The following is a 21,009-nucleotide window of genomic DNA, read 5'->3' as shown; positions in this document are numbered from 1 at the left end:
GTATAAGACTCATTTATCATTGGATTCACAGCTTGTACTCGGCAAACAGACTCACACGAGAGGATTCAATTAATGGATTATGAAAAAATGTGCATGTCAGATGCCTCAAAATGTCATGTTTCCAAGAATGATGTTGTACCCATATCTGTAGTTAATATCATTTCATTCTAATAGGCCTGCAATTAATTGGTGTTGAAAAGAACATTGAATACACAATTAAAATGTCACTCTTGCTTGTAGAATTGTAAATTGAAAAAAAAAAAGAAGTACATTTTCATCTCAGTCTCTGTCTGGGCTTTTCACAATTGTTGCTGCTGGATAATTGGTTTTCACTTCACATGATGATGGCACATATTTTACGTGAGGAAAAGCACACCACACACCAGCCAACACAAGAACAGTTTTATGCATCAGGCTGCCAGTAAGCTGAACTCTCTGCCTGAACCCCTCTCGAATAAATCGAAAACCCTCATTCACTTGAACAACTCTTAGAAACAAGTGTGCCTCAGATGTACAACCATTCACACACATCACCAAACTATTTTAAATTCTCAATTTACCATATTGGACTGTTGGAGGAAACTAGTACCAGGAGTAGCTTACCAGCAACCTTTTTGTTCTCACAGGGGTGCACTTTCCAGTATGATACCATAGTCCAACTCAAACCATTTTATGAAGTTGTGAAGTCCAGTCACTCTTTGTCTTCTCTTCTTCCCTTATAAACTTATTACGCCTTTAAAACATATGTTTAACTTGTGGCCAATCTTTGAAGCAGTGAGTCAAATTATGATGTATGGCGATCATGCAATAACCAGACTCCATTACAAAAACAGTGTTTTATTAGAAATATCTTGTATAAAAACAAACATGCTCTACACATTTTTTTCCTCTATAGATAATCCATAAATATCCAGGCACTGTAATAATGTTTGTGTTTAGTTTTCTTCTTAAATAATTCAGTACATAAAGCAGACATAATCAATCCATAGAGAACATACATAAACTTGCCATTTAATTTCAGTCAGCACTCACATTTCTACTTTGAAACACAGACCAAGTGTTGTAAAAAAAAAAAAATTGGGCGTCAGTGCGGCGAGAAACAAATGAAGGTATTCACAAACACAAACATTCCCACATAGAACACTTTAGTATGAGAATCGCCTCTTTGGATGTTGTCCGAAGCCGACCAATTAAATGAAAAACAATTTCCCTAATTCGCTCCAGTTTCTTTTGCGGGCACTTAACATTTCTGTTCAACCTTTCAAAAATTTTGACATGCAACATTCACAGTTTTGCATCAAGAATAACACGGAAAGAGACAAATTCCGATGGGAAACATTTTTCATTGGTCATTAATACCTAGACCAGGCTTGTTTTTAAAGAGTATGCATTTATAAGCTTTAGTAGATTTAAAGCAATTAATAATAAACAAATTAATTCAATGCTGTTGAGGCACAGAATGAAGGCAATAGATTTTATTATTGAACAGCAGATTCCCATAATCTTTACACGAGTGATTGAGATCACGCCGGAGATAAATAAACCAACTGTTTGTGTGGAAGTACTAAGAACAACTGCATAACCTGAGATGCAAATGGCTTTTAACAAACTTAACAAAAAGCTTCAAATAACAGGAGTCTAGCATCCATCAAAGTCTGTTGCGCCTTTTAACGTCATTGCTTCCTACTAGAAAACTATAGATCTATCTGCCGGGCTCACTGTAAAGATGAAATACCACCAGAAAAATGTGATGTAAATGTACAAAAATGAAGTCACTGTTTGCATGTCAACATAAAAGACGCATGTAAACAATACCACTCTGGGCTACTGTACTTAACTGGACTATGAATAACAACGTTTATTTTCGCGGATGATTTCACACAACGCTCTGGCAGTATAGGATATATGAAAAAACCCTCACAAATAATCATTAGAAACCAAACACCGGATGAAATCATACAATATAACAGCGGGTGTTTATGCCAGTAAAATATTCTAATGACTAAGAAAATGTATTCATGGGTCCAACTAGTAGCTCACTTTTTAGCCTTAATCTATAGAGGATAAAAAGTTGATGTACCAAAACCAAAAACTTTGTGTAGGAGGCTGAAATAAAATTGTAAATGCAATTGTGTAGACCTTAAATTTCTTGACTACCTTGTGCCAATTTCCCATTTTTCATTTGGTCTCTTCCTATTCCCAAGATGGCGGTGCACAGTAGTGCAGCAGCTATACGAGCTCCCGGGTCGGCAAATGACGAATCATGAAAATGGATAATTTTTGATAATATGTTTTCACAATATATAAACATGAAGTACAGCTCATCATTCTGAAGTTCCATTTAGACATGACAACTTCTCCTGAGCTCTGAACTAAACTAGTTAAACTGACTCTCCTGAAGATATGGTTCTGGTGTAGTTCAGCATGGAGACTCAAAACAACATCAGAGACACAAAGAAAACATTTCACATGGAGACAAAATATAAGCAAGAGGGCTGACATACTAGTGAAGCTAAAGGCTAGCAGACCAGTCAACACCCTTCCTTACAAACACCTGTGCTCTCAACAACAAGACACCTGCTTTCACAAAAACCCATCCTGGACTCGGTCTTCAATGGTCTACAAGCTTCTGTGTGGACTGATGTTACTTCAGGACTTTCATCCTGCTCCATGTTGCTGCTCATGTCTTGTTTTATGTGTTGTTGTATTGCTGTCATTCCCAGAACTCACTACTCATTTGACTTATTAATATGGAATGAAATGACAACCCTGAAATAGGCCCGATGTGTGAAGACTAAATCAAGTACAGAGCCAATACGTCTTCAGCAATACGTCTAACAAGAATGTTATTTAAGTTTTTAACTACTTCAAATTAAAAGCATGAATCATGTTAGTATTTTTTTCATTCCTTCCTTTAATTTGCTTCCACATTTTAATAATTTTGAATTGTATCTACAGTATAACCTCGGTGGGTAACAATATTAACATGTTTCGGAGATAGAATTTATTGTTTGATGCACTTTTAATTAAACTACTGATTAATTAATTCCTTACCCTTCTTTATGAATTTAAATCTCTTGCTGGCTAAATTAAATAAGTAAACCTTTTCTACATACGTTTGGTCTTTCGGATGTCGGCATGTTTAAAAAAAAAGTGTTCAATTTGTGCAAATTTGCAACGTAAAGAAAACATCCGTCCAGTTAAATCAAAAGTAACGTATCAGGTGAAAATAATGATGACAAAAACAAGGACAACTTGTGTGTTATGGTTCTTTTGTGGAAAGTGTGGAAGTGGCATGTTTAGAGATCTTGATTTAAAAATTAAGAGTTGTGTTTTGCAGTAAACTTCTTGTATTTGGTCTTCAGTTGGGTTCATTTTGTTTTAAACAACCTTTTCTTTTTGTCACAAAAGGTAAACCAAAAAACAGTAATGGACATCTCCACTGTGATTGACGCAAATGTTGCATTCCGTTAACGTTGACAACACAGCACGATACACGTGATGCTCCCACAAGCATGCTAGGACTGTACACTTGGTTTGCCAAGAGCGCGGCAGCATCAATAATATGAAGCTTTAATTATAATAATCATAATAAAAAGAAGTCTGGAATGACCTGTGTTCTGTAACGCTTGTAGAACTCTGACTGGACTGTAGTAAGGCATCTACAGTTTTAAAAGTACTGCAGCATTCACTTCTGTAATACCATAATAATGTATGTTATTTTATACTTAAGCAAAGTAATGCTTCTTCTCTTGTTACAGCTGGAATGCAGAAACTATATTTACCCTCGACTGGTGTGCTATACACTACAACTTAAAACTTTTTTATTGATGGACGCTTCACTCAGGTGGTAAAAGTAGGATAAACATCCATTCTCCTGAATATTTAGCCACTTTCTTCCATGGTCCCCTGTTAGTCAAGTCACGTCCTGTTTCTCTAGAAAAATATCATTTACTTCTTTTAGTGGAGCAACAGAATATTGTCTTTCCATCCGGCCTGCAGGAGAGGACACCCGAGAACTTCTCACTCAATTATTTCCTTCAGGGTTAGGCTTTCTTCACGCATCCTTGGAGCTCCATTTTCTTGGTTTTAGATGGCATGGTTGCTGTAGCTTATGTACGTCTGCTTGGAGGCCAGGGCTGGAAGTAGAAATAAGAAAAAGCAAAGTTAAAAATTGGAAAACAAATTGACCTGTTTGAACAATATTATGATTTCTCTCCCTTTTATCACATAGTCATGGTGTTATACAGCTAATTAAATGTGGTTCAAGAAGTTCTTAATGACCAGAATTCAAACTACCAAACTTGTACCAGACAGTCATTTGCAAACCAACACAATAAATATCAGAAATTGTCCCCATAAGTGATCATGTTTATACTACATGATTCTGTTTAATACTAACAGTACAGTACCCAACTGTGTCAACTCACACGTTTGTCCTTATTTTGAATGTAAGTTCCACACAAACGTATCAAAGGAACATATGCTGGAATGCATTGATAGGACACACATGGTTAAGTGGCTAAGCTAGTACTATGAGAATTGATGCACCTAAATTACTTTTTAAACTCGTTCCCTTATCTTATTCTCAGATTATCCAAGACATAATTGATATTCTACATGCAAACACATGCTACAGCCAGTGTCGGTGCATCACCTCCATCATGGAGTGAAGTCTACGTGAAGTGCTTTCACGAGAGAATGGAATCAGACCGGGCAACCTTAAACTGTTGTCATGAATGTTTTACGCTCATTATTCTTTAACCGGCTTTGCGTGGAATTGTAAATCAGCTGTGAATAATACGCGAAAGACAAATGAAGAAAGGGACTGGATGTAAAATGACCAGAACAAGTGTCCATAGAGCATTTTTGTGGTGGTGAACGTGTACATCTCTAGTAATGAATGCGTTCGTTAGCATGCTCGGAGCTTGAGTTTGCAACACCAATCTGCCAGTTTGCCCGCAATAGCCAAAAGGTGGTTAAACATGTCAAAAGTGATCAATCCAATCAGGAGCCAGCTGTAAGCCAAAATCTAGCCAATATTTCAGCGTATTTGTCGACACGGTGTTGAATAGGAGATTTCCTCGGAAAATTCCATCCCAGGGTAGCATTGATAAATGCATCTTATTTGAATATTTATGTGCTGCAAGACCATAATGAAGAATAGATGGTCCAGAAAGAATTGAACTTGGCAGAGCCATCTGTCTTTTCCTGTTCAATCTTATTGCTGCACTCCCATCCCCACAAATTCCTCTTTTTTTTTTCGTCAACAGGAAAAAGGATTTACGGCCGTCTGCGGCTGGTCTCCTGAACTCAGGCAGAGTGGTGTCATCTTTTCGGTTTAACGAGCTTTTCCATGCTGATTGGATATTTTACAACGCAGAGATTGTCTCTCAGTCTGGTGTGTTAGAGTGGATTTGTGTGGGGGTGATGACTGACGTTTGAGCCTCAGGCGTCTTTGTGCAAGGAGCAGGCATGAGTGGTAAACATTAGCAGAAAATAATAAAGTGTGGTCTCGACTTAAAGAGGAATGATGTTACCTGAGTCTCTAAAGTCCCTGACATGGCTCCCCTCCCTCAACAAAGTCTGACACGCAAGAGAGCATTGATTAGATGCGCAGTTCAAATCTGAAGCAGACGGGCACTGAATAGATCTCACAATGATGGGATGTTGAAAGATGTTAGCGAGAGGGCAGGCTTTTTAGACTCTTTTCCACACAAACTCCCATTTACAATAATCGCTGCTCGTGGTTCTGCCGGATTTAAGCCTGCGCCCACACATGAGGAACTTAATCATTCGGTTCATCTCGGTGATTGAAATGTTCTCTTTTCCAAAACTGAGCTTCACTTTTCTTTTGTCCCTTTTTTTTTTTTTTTTTTCTCGAAGATCAGGATTGTGTGGGTGGCCTGTCAAACATCAGCGTTGATCCAACGGCGAAGGCTTTACTGCACTCTGTCTTAACTGCAAGATCAGCTCGGTAAATTTACGACTTTTGTTCTCTAATGCTTGACAACTGGATGTGGAGACAGGGCTTGTTGAAGATAAATTAGGTTGAGCTAGCGAGAGAGATGGTGAATCACTGTGAGCCAGGAGAGCGTTAAAGTCACCAAGACTTTTTTTTTTTTTTCTCATTTTGCTGAATGATTATATACAATTACACAAAGAGTACAAGTACAAGTAAAAAAAAATACTTGTAAATTGGTGTTCCAGACCTCATAAAACCGTGAAGTATAATTGTATTAGTCTTGCAACTTTTGTTCTAATAAATCCAATAAATCAAATTAAAATACTATTTATTTTCATTTGATTTATTGGATTTATTTCATAAAATAATTATTTTCATAAAAGTGGATGAACAGATTTCAATGAAACTCTGTTGACAGCAGGACAAGAAAAAGATAGTAATACTCTATATAGGTGTTGGAATCACAAATCTTTTGCAGGCCATATTTTCTCGAGTTTAAATACAGCTACTGTGCTTTCTAAGTGGATTTCAGGTTTGCGTACTTTGATTATCCTTTTGGCATATTAGCCTCGTTGAAATCCTGCGTGGGAAAAATTAATATTCATCTGGTTGAAGACTTCTGCGGCGATTCAAGCTCCATTTGCATGAGACCTACCTTGGGTTTCCAGACTGTCACAGAGTTCAGACTTGGCCTCTCCGTTGGGCCGCAGGCCTCCCTTTGGGTTAAACTTGTTAGACATGGTTGCTGCAGTGACCACAGCCTTTAGGCTTCGCTTGCGTTTGGGGACATTTTGCTCCGGATGGAAGAGAACGACGTAGACCTTGGGCATGTAGAGCATTCCCAGAGAGACGGAGGCGCTCAGGCTTACTGAGATGGTCAAGGTTGTGGTCTGGATATACATCTGTATTAGGGAAGAAGAGACAAGAGTCATGAATTTTATGGATTTCAGGCTTCTCTCTTTCTTTCCTTAGGAGATGGAACAGGAAAAGGTTGGATATTGCAAAAACAATAGAAAGATTTAAAGTTATTATAAGGAAAATCATCTGTGCGTTTATGCTTGCTTGATTTTTTTTTTAGAAAATTATTAATAATATGTATCATCTTCCCCCAATTATTTGTGGATTTGAAGACAGATTTAATCTTGGTCGGGGAAGTCTCGCAGATGCGTGCACCCTGTGGTTTTCAGCTTGAAGATCTTCTTCTACCTGCCTAGCGTGACAGATGTAACTCACAGCTGGAATTCCTGTTACCGAACAGACAATCAGCGTTCAGCAGATTGAAAGTGAAACAGGTTTTTCATGCGTATCATAATTTGGTGGGCAGCTGGATGAAGGAGTCTAATAGATTGAAGAATATACAGCATTTAAAATCACATTTTGTCTTTGCAAGCATTACTTAATCCTAGAGGTTCAAAGGCGAGTCAACTGACGTCGTTGAAGAGTTTTTAAACATCTTGAATAACCATGACCTGGGAGAATGAGAACCTTCACGGACGGGAATTACTTTCCACATCAGTGTTTGTCCTTTATTAAAGCCCATAGCTCTGTGGCTTCAAAAAAGAAGCGGACACTTTGGAAGGTTAAGCCATATAATATCCAAATCACGCTGTCAGCTTGGACTCGCACCAAAGATGGTCGTGGTCTTTGCCTATTCATCTTTGTCAAGTAGATCCAGTGATTCATATGCACTGGGCAGCGTGTGACCGACTTGCATTCTCTTCAAAGATGCACATTGTTTTGAAAATGTAGTTTGTTAAAGAACTTCTTAAATCCATCCCAACTTTCACAGTTTGTGGTTCATCATTTCTTTTTAAAAGTTGGTAGTACATGACAAAAGATGGCATTTGGTGCTCTTCATTTTGAGGGGCCATATGGCAGAGATATTGCTGGCTGCCGGAACTTCCTCTCTCTTCTGTCCGAGGGCCCTCGTGGGATTACCAAGTTGGATCTCCCTAAAGTAGCTCTGGAAAGATTGAAAACGGCAAAACCTTGAGATGCCACTGTTGACAAGCTAAAGTCATTTCTTTCCTAAACACATCACTCTCAACCTCGTCCAACACATTTTTGTGCTTTAAAGACATATTTTCATTTATATTTGATGGAAATATGTATGTTTGTTGATAATTGTGCGAGACACAACTTATTTACCTTTTCTGCTGATTGCGAGGTCCCAAAAAAGATGGGGATGAAGGCCAGCCACACGATGCAAGTGGTGTACATGGTGAAGCCAATAGGTTTCGCCTCGTTGAACGTTTCTGGGACTCCTCTGGTCTTGATTGCGTAGACTGTGCATGTGACCATCAGCAACATGCTATAACCCAGCAGACAGATGAGCGACAGGTCTGATATGTCACACTTCAACACTCCCCGGGCCATTTTAGGATTGGCTGTTCTCTGGTCTTCGTAGTCGATGATAGCTTGAGATGGATCAACTCCAAACCAGATGCAGACCCCAAGTAACTGGAGGGATATTAAGCTAAAGGTGATGACTAACTGGGAAGCTGGGGAGATTAATCGGGGGGCGCTGACCGACATCTTGCCTTGCTCAAAAATCCTGTAGATTCGATTTGTCTTGGTAAGCAGTGCTGCGTAGCTGATACTCATACCCAGCCCTAAGAAGATTCTTCTGAGCGAACATATGAAAACATCTGGAGTGGAAATCATCAGGAATGTCGTGGCGTAGCAAAGGAAAATCCCAGTCAGCAGCACATAGCTCAGTTCTCTACCAGAAGCTTTGACAATGGGTGTGTCGTTGTAGCGTACAAAGGTGGCGACCACGAACAGGGTGGCCATTATTCCCAGGACAGCGATGAGGACCGGGATCACTGCCCAGGGGGAGCTCCACTCCAACTTGACAATGGGGATGGGATCGCAGCCGGTGTGGTTAGCGTTGGGCCGCAAATCAAAGCGGCACATTTTGCAGGTGTAGGTGTCTGCTTGGTACTGGTAACCATCGCAGTTCTCACAGTGCCAACAACAAGGGATTCCTTTAACGGTCTTCTTACGTTGACCAGGACGACATGGTTGGCTGCATATCGAAGAGGGGACTTCTTGAGTTCCTCCAGGCCACTGCATGTCTTCTATCTGTGAGGCGATTTAGAACAAAAGCAGAACATTAATGCATGTTACTCTGCAGTCTTTGAAGCTATTATATTCATTCACAACATTCTTACATCTAAGTGCAGCGTATCTGTCCAGTGACCAATGATTTTGTATTCGGTGGTATCGTTTGTGATCTGATACTGGTAGATCTCATATCGCCCCGGAGCATCTCCGTTCACGTTGAAGACCACCGGAGTTCCAGCAATTCCTTGAAAAGGATTAAAAGAACATTTCATTAGCTGGCAGTAGTTGGAAGTATAACATTTTGTTTGGGATATCTGACCAAAGTTTTGATGACGGTAAAATAATGTATCTATTTTATGGCCAAGTCCTTCTCCTTCATGCAGTTCATCATATCACATGTTCTGGACCAGGCTTCCTATTAAACGCTACAAATTCAACGTATGATTTTCATTAGCCATCTAAAGCCTCTCTTACTCTTCTTTTAAAGTAAACCTTTGATGATGCTTCTTTGCATGCAATAGGGAACCGACTCGATAAGTTAAAAAATAAACAGCAAAGAAGGAGTTAAAATGAAACATCCCAACCATGAATTGACGTGTATTGTATTATAAATGCTTAAAACATGTATAACACGTATGTAAATGAATATTCGAAGGTGCCTTATTTCCAAAACTCTATACATAACATTTTATTTGAGTCATTTAACAGTAATTAATGCAAACACAAACTTTTAAAGTTTATAAATAATTCCAGCTGTCTCCATCCCTTAATGGAGACTGAACAATCAACAGCTGTTAGTTCCTTAATTAAAAAAATAAAACTATCTACAATACTTTCAGCGTTTTTTGAGTTACAGTGACAAGAACGCATCCACTGACTTGCTTTAAATGTTTTCTCTTTCTTTTGAGTCAGCAAGGAAGCACTGGAATCCTTTTCTTTCTTAAGCTTTTACACACTCGATTCCTGCGTGAGCCAGCTCTGTTCCAGTAATGTGTAGCAAACACAATTGATTTTTTACCAGCATCGTTGTAACCCAGATGCTGACAAGCCTTCCAGTAACACAACACGATGATTGAAGGCAGGCGAGGAGCTCTGAAGTTTAAATAACAAAAGCAACGCAGCAGGATCTCTTTCGTTGAGATTTCTGGACTAAATCACAAATAAAAGTGAAAAACAAGTTGAAAAAGATTGTTATCTTATCATAGTTCTGACATGAACACTTTCATTTAACAAATTTCTTTTAATCGTATTCGTGATTTGAAGGAAAATGTTCTTGATTTGTCAGCCTCTTTCGGCCTGTGAGGTAATTATCACCAGAGATATGCAAAGTGCTGTTCTTTTTGTCTATATCTTATTTAAGTGATAGTTCAAATTTAAATTTTATTTTTAAAATGTCAGTTTTTTATTTATTTTCTTCACAATAATTTGCAATACACTTTTTAAATATCCTAACTTGAAATATTTTTCCTTTTTTTTTCTTGTTCAAAAGGTTCCCCCACATACACATAATTATATTATTCTACCTAATCTATTATTATCTAGCTAGATAATAATAGATAATAGCGGCTGGCCCATAGAGGGCGCTGTTGGGGCCGCCATCCCAAGGATTTGGCTGTGTTTTTTTATTTCTTTTTTTTTTTAAATTGTATTTATTATTATTATTATTATTATTATTATTATTATTATTATTATTATTATTATTATTATTATTAGTGGTTATACTAGTAGTAGTAGTATTTATTCTTTTTAGGTTTTAATCATAATAATAATAATATATAATGTTTGTTTGTGTCGTCATTCGTCATATCTGTACGTAATGACTGCACTAACATGCATAATTGGCTCAATTTGTAGCGCGTAATAACTTTTTTGTCTCTGGACATTTTGATTGTACTTGAGGTATTTTTTAAGTTTAAATAGAAAAATATTGTTTGTTATTGCAATTATTTGCAAGGATTTGTGATAATTTGGTAGAAAGTATATCTGATGTTCTGTTGTAGAGGACAGGTTGTTTATTCTTTTCCTTTAATTTTAAGTATAATAATAATAATAATAGTATGATTAAATATTTTTATATGTATATAAACAAGGAGGATATAGCATTATTATCCATCATTAGCTTTCCAAGTGTTTATTACTATATGTAATTGTAATATTATTATCAAATTATTTAAGTTTAGACAATTTACAACTGATTCTTTCAATGGTATAGTCAGGGAAATGTACTGGAAAAGAGCGCCCCCTAGAATATTTTTCAGCAGCGCCACTGTTATCTAGTCTATCATTATCATTACAAAAATGTTCAATACATGCTAGCCGACCTATCTTGAGACTATGCAGCAGCTGATTTATGCAGAGGTTTGTGTTAAAAAATGTATTAAGAAAAACGCTCCAGAAGCGTCACGCTGTTTTTCACCAGCTGTCACTTGACATACCTGAGAAGTTGACCATGCGTATATACTTGAGAAGAAGAGTGCCGTTGATGGAGTCCATCCTGGCGCACAGGCCCACTTTCCCCGGGCAGAGATCTTTGTGCATGTTATGCAGAGCATGAGCCGTCGCATAAACTGCATCAATAACAAACTGGACTTTCCCTTCTTGCTCGTAGGAGGAATCTTTACCAATACGCTCGTGATCTGTGGGAACAATAAAGTTTCAGGTTATTTATTTAAACGTGCTTAGCATGAGCTTTCTTCAGTATTAACATGAGCAATAGTGACAGGTGTTTGTCAAACATGAATCTGGAGATTTAAATTCCACAACAAGATCCTTTTTTACTAGCAAACCCAATGGTAAAGTAACTGATAGGATAAGTCAGACACCAGTGAAAGTTATTTATATTTACATTAAGAGAATGAAGATTTAAAAGGTTAACATCAGTGAACTTCTTTAAAATAACTACTTGCTTAAATATGTTTTAGCAAAATATCATCCGTTTCATTATTTGATCGTATCACTACTTTTGTGATGAATAGAAGCTGTGCTATTTCCTAAAAAAAAAGGCTCAACGAAAAATTGCTAAATTAGGTCAAGTTTCCTTGATATGCTGTTGGGGTAAACAAATCTTGCTTCGCAAGCATTCTCATAACATTTAGTAGAGATGTTCTTGAGGAATTAAATAGAATTGCATTTTCTAGTTCTTGTGTTGCTGTTTTAGAAAAAAAAAAATGGTAAGAAGTTTTACAAGTGAATGACCAAACCTTCAAAACCTTCATGAATCAAAGTCAGGGCTGCGATCTACAAGTCGATCAAAGTTAATGTGTGTAGATCCCATAATATTAAAAAGACAGACTTTCATCCATCCCATCACTTGACTATTTCCCACACGATCCTTGGAAGCTGTTTGCTGTTTTCATTGATCTTGTGATATATAAATCTTGATATTTGACCCTGATATTTTATTCTGTTAATATAATTACAATTTTATTGACACTACACAGTCACAGGAAACTCTTTTTTGTTACAAATCTTGTATTAAGGCATTCTGAGAGGAAATCTGATGATAAGGTAATACGCTATTTTTCTTTGCAATAGAGTAAATCAGTTATAAATTAAATTATGTTTTCTGTGTTGGGAAGAATGAGTCTCAATCATGAAGCGCGAGTTATTATCTGTGCAGATTAAGAGACGAGATAAATCTAATCCAGATTTGATGAATCCCAAAAGTGAGAGCATCTCAGGAGGAGTGATCTCCCAGCTCAAAATAACACCGCTCGCATTATTGGGAAAACTTCTATGTCAGGAAATATACCTGAAGATTTTTTACATGTTTTGTTATTTTTCCTTATAAGTCTATGTACTTGTGTTTTAATATTGATTTTTAAATAAACATTTAGAGTGTAGAATGAATGTGTAATATATAATGAGTCAATTTAAATAGATAATTTATGAACAATTATGGGTTTTAAACCAGCTAATTATAAACTCATTTAACTAATAGGGGATTTAGTTCATCTTTTCTTCATGTTCAAACCCAAATGCATTCGCGTATTGTTCACATAATGTAGCTTAATATGAATTTAAAAGTGCATTTTTATTGTGACATTACATTACAAGACAGTGTCAGCTGAATGTGCTGAGGAAACAAGCAAGAAATGCACTTTTGTCTATTTTTCAAATCTTCGGACGGATTCCTATATATTTTTTGTGTCATCCTTGAAAGATAAATGAAATTAGCTGAGCTCGCATTCCTTCCGGCGAATGCATCCCGTCCTCCTTAGAACAAGGTATCGAATGATTGATAGGCGTTGAAAACACCTGTCTGGCAACCTTGATGGCTCATGTCTTCAGGGACACACAACATCAGAGTGTGTCAGGCCGGTCCATCTGTGACGCTCGTCACATCGGCAGGAGGCTCCTCACCTTCACATTTATAATTTCAGCTCGCGTGAGCGAAACATCTGCGGCATGTGTTCGTTCCACATTCACAACTTAAATCGAATCACTTCATGGCGAGCGCTAGTTACTCCGGCGCTGCTGCTGAATCCTCTTGATAATGTCTCAATTCTGTCCTAGAAATGCGACATGACCTCTGAGACGGGGTGACAAAGTTAATCTGGAGACGCACATTTTCTTTCGGCCCCCAGGGCAGTAAAACACGGGCACTCAAAAAAACCTTCCTGTTTAATAATAGAACCACATTCTGTTGTTTTCTGGGCTTTCTAAGAAGCATCGTATTGTCCTAAGTATCAAGAGACAGCTGCTCATGTGACGGTAACATGGATCATAAATCATACTATAACCTTTCTGCCTCGTCTGTGGATCAACATTCATTGTAGTGTAACAGCGTAGGGTACTATACAAACTCTATTATGCAATCCATTACAGGATTCTTCTTTTTAAAGCAAAATTGCCAAGAAGGACCAAAATAAATCATATTGCAATTATTTTAAACTCTCTGCATTGGGGGTTGAAAAAAATAGATAACACATCTATTTTTTTCACCAAACTAAATCAATATTCAACAGCACTGTGTCTATTTTGTTTTATATATTTATTATTTTCTTTCAAATCATAGTAAATCTTTATCATATATTTGTTGGTTTATTTATATTCACTTAAATTGGGGTACAAAAAAAGCAGGATTTTCTATTTATAATTAACATGCAAATATAATATAATATAATATAATGTATATATAAATGCATTTGTTAATTTTGTGGTTTCAATCAAACTAGTCTTTGCGACCTAAAACTTTTGCAAGGACCTTGAAATGACAAAATAAACTAATTTAAATGATGAATAAAACTTTTTTTTAATTGGGGTGGTCATGTTTATGTCATTCGTGTTTTATTTTGAAGGTGTGTTTCCGTTTGTTTGTGTCCTGTGTGTCTTCTCTTGACAGACGCTGGCAGGTGCGCGGCTGGGGATGATTGAGTGGCGGGTTCTTCCTACTGATAAGGAGCATCCCTACCCAGAAGAACTCGCCAGAGTATTCAGCCTCCGAGGATTATTGACACTTCCGCATCTGGGTCTCCTTTTCTGATCGGCTCATGACACAATCAGTCATAACTTCTTCCACAGCTAAAGAAACAATGAAATTTGGCAAGATCCCGGCGATGACTGAGTACTAGAGGATAGAATCGACTCTCACTGCCTTTTAAGCTGATGTTGCGGTTCTATATATTTAACCACAAGAGAGTGGAACAGTCACAACCAAGATGTCACAGAATGTCAATGTCTCCTAAAATCATTCTGAAAATGATGCAAGTGTGCGAAATATATCAGGTTGAATTGTATCGTGAGCTGAATATACTATATTGTGAGATTAGTGCATCGTCTATAGACTAGATTTTAAGAAGGTTTAATGTTTAATAAAGCTCTAAATGGTCTGGCTATTTATCTTCGAAGGGTTTCAACATATTAACTCAACCTCATATAGTGGTCTCTTTATAGTTTCCGCAATAAGAGAAAAATGGAAATTCCTCTTCTAGCTCATATCTGTCAAACCTAGTAAAAAAAAAATCTAAGATTAACCTATTCTTGGTTTATTTACTTTTCTCTCATCATATTTCTCTTTAAACTTTAGTGATATGCTCTGATCAAATACGCTTAAGTATGCAAACAGTCATTAAGTGCAGTTTCATTCATTCATTCACAAAAAGCACTTGACAAAACAACTAACCAAATTTTACTTATTTACACTAGAAAGGGATAGTTAAAATGGCAAAACGTCCGGCAAAAGGAAAATAGCAGGCAACCAGTAGATTTTTATAACTTACTTGTGCACTTTTTGATGCCAGATCCTTTCTTTGAAGCGTGTCGGCTGAGCTTGCACTGGAAATTATTCTCCCAGAACTCTGCAAACCAAATATTTCTTCTGTTGTTTTCAAGTGTTCTGCTGACGAAGTAACGATCAAAACCTGCAAGAAACAAATGAGTTTCAAATTTGATCCAATTTCAATCCTTTTGTATATTTAGCAACATATAATATATCTCTATTTACACATTTATATAAGCTCTGATCTTTTTTTTTCACCAAAAAAACCCTGAAAAGTTGCAGTAAACATGTTTGAAACATCTGTCTGATTACCTTTAATTGACTGCCGTTTTGGAAGGATGGTGACTGCACCTTCTGCCATTTCTTCTTGATTTAGTATGGGGGAGATTTTGGAACCCCAGCTGTCCGAGCCGACCCAGATAAAATGACCAGTTTGATTTGCCTTCTTTGCTGCTTGTAGGAGCCGCCTGTGGTTAAGACGATGGAAAAAAAACAACCATGTTGCTGTACTTTAATCTTCCCACGTCTTAAAAGATACATTTTCAGCAGCTTGACAAGATAAAACAAAAACAAAACATTTGACCTGCACTTTACATAAGAGTCCAAGAAAATGAAAAAGCTTTATTTGTGTAAGAATCTCCAAACTGATTCAGATCTAAATGTTTATATCTGCATTGACGTGGCTGTGTCCTAAATGGCACAATTTTGATATGTGTTTTTTTAAACGTCCTCCTGATCTCTTCAGTCTGAGATGTAAACATTTTACTGAAAAAAAGATTTTTTAAAACAAAAACATCGGTTCAAAGTTTCAAGTTGATATCTTTTTTTTCAATGTTGTTATCAGGCGCCATCTTTGTTTACGCATCCATTCTCTTATCTTTTTTAATCACACATTTTTTTTTAAAGAAGGTTTATAATCGAATGATTAATCAATAAATTATTATCACAAACTATAATAAAAGCCTTGAAAAAGTCGACTAAGTTACGTTTTCTTTCTTTTTATTAGAGGACATTTTATTAGAATTATTTTTATTAGTACAATAAAGTTTAAAAATGAATTTAGTTTATATGCAAAACGTTTTTATATCACAGCCTCAATTTATGTATTGAATAAGTGACAATACCACACATGGTGTTGTGTATGTGTTTTAATCTAACTTGTCTTTCCACAGTATATGAATTAATATTTCAACAAAAACATTGATATATAATCTTACTTTCTTCACTGTCAATAAAGACAAGTTATATGTTAAATATCTTATTTTTAAATGCCTTTCTAGCATTGCTATGCAATTGTTAAATTAGGCAAATTGACAAATTGGGATTTAAATTCAAAATTTAAAATCAAACTCTTTTCCCCTGTTTTTTTTTTCTTCAGGGAAATTACAGACTTTTAAAAACTGTATCTAAATTTTATCTCACATGGTCTGATTTAATTGTGGTATATAAAGTACATGACTTATGTATGTAAATGTCATTGTAATTGGCTGGGTTTTTTCTCTTGAAGTAACTGTGGTAATTTAACACTTTAGACTATAACTCATTATCTGACATATTCTAATGTAACATTTGTGATACAAACATATCCCCGACATCTGAATTGTGAGACATTATCTTCTGCTCGTCTTTTAGTTTGTATTTGTGTTTTGTTTCAAACCCCTTTTATGATTGGTTTTACTTCAAATCACTGATACATGATTTAAAAAGTGGAGTCACATTGCAGTTAAACTTCTGATTCTATAACTCTAGAGCCTGAAAGTCAACCTTTCACACAGCTTTGCAGCGTTAAATTGTATAATATCTTCTCGCGAGTATTATAGTTTAATTTCTTCTTCTGCTGCAGGCTCACTGTGGTTTGGGTTCAAGAATAGAGCAGCACAGCAGATGAGAAATTCCCCTGGCTTGCTGCTAACATTAATATCCAGACTATTACTCAGTATATGGGCTGGATTAAGAGTCTTAACTTCATGACTTCTGGCCTTTTCATCTTCACAAGACCATCAGGAAACCAATGCTCACTCCCAAAACCATTAGTACACAGTGGTTGGCAGCTACACCTTCACTTGCATAATTACACCGCCGCTGTTTGTGTTGATCCAGCCTACGACTAATTATTTCTTAATAAAGACTCGCCATCTTGATATCACATAATGAATTTAAATTGATACAATTTTCCTCCCACAAGGACAACCGGAACACTTAAACTGCAAATTTGTACAGTGTAATTAGATCCTCATGGTTGGAAAGCGCCGCTGACATGTCAATTTGGATGAAGGAGGATGTAATTTATGAGCAACAGAACAAGACGATGAAGTCATTTCCATGTTTTCTACTCATTCTTTAAAGGACAACTAATGTGTTGATTTAAGTGTCTCTTAAATAGATGTTGGACCTCTATTGTACTCATCAGTATTTGTCTGTTTGTACAAAACTCTCTTTTAATTGAAAAAATTGTAATGTTTACCATAACCACACCCACTCTGCTGTGATTGCTCAATCGAGGTTTGTCATCAAACCTGGAAGTCTCCACTCTCAAGGAACTTGTTGTATAAATAAAGCAGAGTGTGATTATAGCTGGCTGAAAGAGTAGTAGACCATTATTATGTCATAATGTGCTTCACTCTCGTAACCTCTTGTTTGACGAAGTATCAACTTCAAAACATGGTCATGATGAGAGACTTATTGCATCTTGAATAGAAAAACTTCAGCATTTAAAATGTGAGCGAGTCAGAAGGGTTGGGTTTTCACATTAGTTGCTCTTTAAATGTGTGCGGTTTGTTAGACAAGAAACTGGTTATGTTATAATGCTGTTTCAAATCACCATTTGGATCCAAAAATGATCAAGGTGACCCAGTGGCCTGAAAAAAATATGTTTGAGGTAACCCTTGTGTTGCCTTTGGTTCAAGGTGAACTACTTCCCCGATTGCATATGTCTCCTTGACCTAGGGTCTCATAAAAAGGGTCTAAATATTGTTCATTTCTTGAACTATATAGTGGTGTATAAATACTAGGAGATCTTTACTATTTTGAGAATATATTTAGAATGTAATGAAAACAGAGCTGCTCAAGTTGCTGCCCCTGGGAGCAGTATAATCAAGATGAAACGAATATTTAATTCAATCATGTGTAACTGAATCCATAGGTATAAGCTGTACTCCTATTGTATTACACTTTCGTACATACCTGATGTCGTCCTCGTTGGCAAATATAATGACGACTCGAGCGTTTGGATTCTCACTGAGTCTGCGAATGATCTTGTCAAACTCTCCAACTCTTGGTTCTCGTGGTATCTTCACTGACTGTGAGATGCAGAGGCCACCTGATAAAAAAGCAAAAAACAAAACAAATACAGGATATTACAAATAAAAACTAGTATTGTTCATTGGGTCAAGTATTTTTCAATATTTTTCCATTACTGTCACTTTTATATAATTAGGTTAGTGTTAGGTTAGGTAGAACTTTATTGATTGATAAATTGTTTTTTTCCAAATGATCCAAAGCAAATACACTAATTTTTCATAATAGATAATCAAAATAAAAGAAGAAGAAAAACAAAGAGAAATAAAGAGAAAGAACAAGATGATACAATCTAAGTCTAAAGATAAAGATAAAGAATATTGATCAAAGAAAAATAACAAAGACAAAGAAAAATAACAAAGACAATGGATACAAAGACTATACAACAGAACATCCAGATACTCTCACTCCACTCCTGCCCCCGAACTCAGAATTGTACAATTTAATAGCCCGAGGAATGAATGAGTCCCTGAGTCTATTTGTTTTGCACCTGGGAAGGAGCATTCGTGCACTCATTCTACTTCTCTGCTCACTGATGACAGTGTTGAGAGGATGACTGTCATCATCCATGATGGACACTAGTTTGTTCAGTGATCTCCTCTCAGCAACTGTCACCAGTGAGTCCAGCTTCATGCCAACCACAGAGCCGGTCCTCCTGATCAACCTGTCCAACCTGTTGACACTCCTCTTGGACACATTCCCACCCCAACACACCACAGCATAGAACAGGACACTGGCCACCATAGACTGGTAGAACATGCAGAGGAGCTTCTTGCAGATGTTAAATGATAGAAGCCTCCTCAGAAAGTACAGTCTACTCTGAACTTTCTTATAAACATGGTCTGTGTTGCAGGACCAGTCCAGTTTACTGTCCAGCCACATACCGAGGTACTTATAGTTGTCAACTATCTCCACCTTGTCACCTCTGATGGACACTGGACGTGGCTTTGTCCTGGACCTCCCGAAGTCCAAGACCAGCTCCTTGGTCTTTGAGGTGTTCAGCTGCAATTAGTTCCTCTCACTCCAGTCCACGAAGTCCCGTATTAGACTCCTATACTCGTCTTCGCTGTTGTCCCTGATGCATCCAACAATGGCAGTGTCGTGAGCATACTTCTAGACGAGACTCAGCTCTGAGTTGTAGCAGAAGTCTGAAGTGTAGATGGTGAAGAGGAGAGGGGCCAGTACTGTCCCCTTGGTGTCCTGATTGGTTTCATGTTCATGATTTCTGTTTAATTTGCATTAGCTATAAAATACTTTAGTAACTAATAAAAATACTGTAACAATTTTGGTTTAAATAATAATTATGAGTGTATGATGATCTCTATATATCATTGTCCAGTCTACAGTCCTGATGTCCTGTGTTCACACGAGAAAGGAAAATAAACGTCAGATCATAACAAAAGTGAAACTCTTAAATTTCTCTCTTAACTTTTGTATCCAAAAGAAAAATCTGTGAGTTGACTTCATAAATTTTACTAAAGGCATATTTTTATAGACTTAGAGACAGTTTTGTGAACTTAAAAGTTAGGAAAAGATACCAGGAATGGGCTGCCATTAGTATTCACAGAGTCTCCGTGGCATTTATGGAGGCTGACAAAAACCTTATCCTTAAACATGCTGGAATTCAAATGCCTTCGTTGTTTGGAGCCGCCGAGCAACCACCATTGTTTGCTTCACCTGAAGTTGGTGCCGTTTTACTGACACATTTTTACTTTAAATTCATCACATTTGACATATATTCAAATGATCTCCTGATTAGTTTCTCTGTTCAGATTATATATTTCGTTTTTATATATACATAAATGTTGGAAAGAAAGGTGCTTTTAGTTTTAATGTTAGTATTGTTACTGGAATATACCCTTTGTTTTTTCCACAACGACGACAATATATAGCTACCAGGGTTGCAGCGATACCTTAATCTCACGATAAAATGTATGCAGCTCACGATACATTTGAATGCACTTGCATAGTTTTCAGAACATTTTAGTGCAGCCAAAATTTTGTTCCACTCTTTTTTTAAGTTGAAGTATCAGAACTGAAAGCCAAAATATGTCCAAACATACGAAGCTGGAATCGACTGTATCCTCTTGTCCTCAGCCATTGCCGGACTCTTGCTGAATTACATTGTTCTTTTAGCTGCATTGACGCAACGACTTCTGCCATCAAGAAGCTAGAATTTGAATTATGAATATTTTCATGTTAATTATAAATTAAAAATATATTAATGTAATAATATTTAATTTAACACACTTAAAATGCAGTAATACTATAAAAGTAACATGACTAAATCTCTCTGTATATTTTGGAATGTCGATTGATTTCTCACACCCATAATGTTGTAAATACAATATTTTACATTTGACACCGCTTCAGTATGTGGATAATCTGGCAGTGGTCAATATTTACAATAATAATAAATTTATTAATCTACGGCTTCTCTGAGATCAATCTGATTAAAGTT

The 21,009-nt window shown here is 36.7% G+C and overlaps 1 protein-coding gene across 2 annotated transcripts in view; it reads right to left on the bottom strand.

Moving 5' to 3' along the window:
* Positions 1-862: 862 nt before the first annotated feature.
* The window catches only part of LOC148059897 (metabotropic glutamate receptor 4-like), an 86,567-nt gene continuing 66,420 nt past the window's right edge, over positions 863-21,009 (bottom strand). The window contains exons 3-11 of one of the 2 annotated variants that reach the window (XM_087780884.1): positions 18,435-18,570; positions 15,564-15,718; positions 15,253-15,393; positions 11,467-11,667; positions 9,139-9,275; positions 8,114-9,049; positions 6,621-6,867; positions 5,541-5,586; positions 4,085-4,139 (exon numbers count right to left, since the gene is read on the bottom strand). In XM_087780884.1, the coding sequence (XP_087637010.1) occupies positions 5,549-5,586; positions 6,621-6,867; positions 8,114-9,049; positions 9,139-9,275; positions 11,467-11,667; positions 15,253-15,393; positions 15,564-15,718; positions 18,435-18,570 (1,991 nt within the window). In that variant the 3' untranslated portion in view covers positions 4,085-4,139; positions 5,541-5,548. Of the gene's footprint in view, positions 4,140-5,540; positions 5,587-6,620; positions 6,868-8,113; positions 9,050-9,138; positions 9,276-11,466; positions 11,668-15,252; positions 15,394-15,563; positions 15,719-18,434; positions 18,571-21,009 lie in introns of both variants that reach the window. The other variant, XM_087780883.1, reaches the window with a different exon arrangement.

The sequence above is a fragment of the Callionymus lyra genome, chromosome 19 (genome assembly GCF_982586985.1).
Source record: "Callionymus lyra chromosome 19, fCalLyr1.hap1.1, whole genome shotgun sequence".
Taxonomy (NCBI): domain Eukaryota; kingdom Metazoa; phylum Chordata; class Actinopteri; order Syngnathiformes; family Callionymidae; genus Callionymus; species Callionymus lyra.
This window is presented reverse-complemented; position numbering and strand designations above follow the sequence as displayed.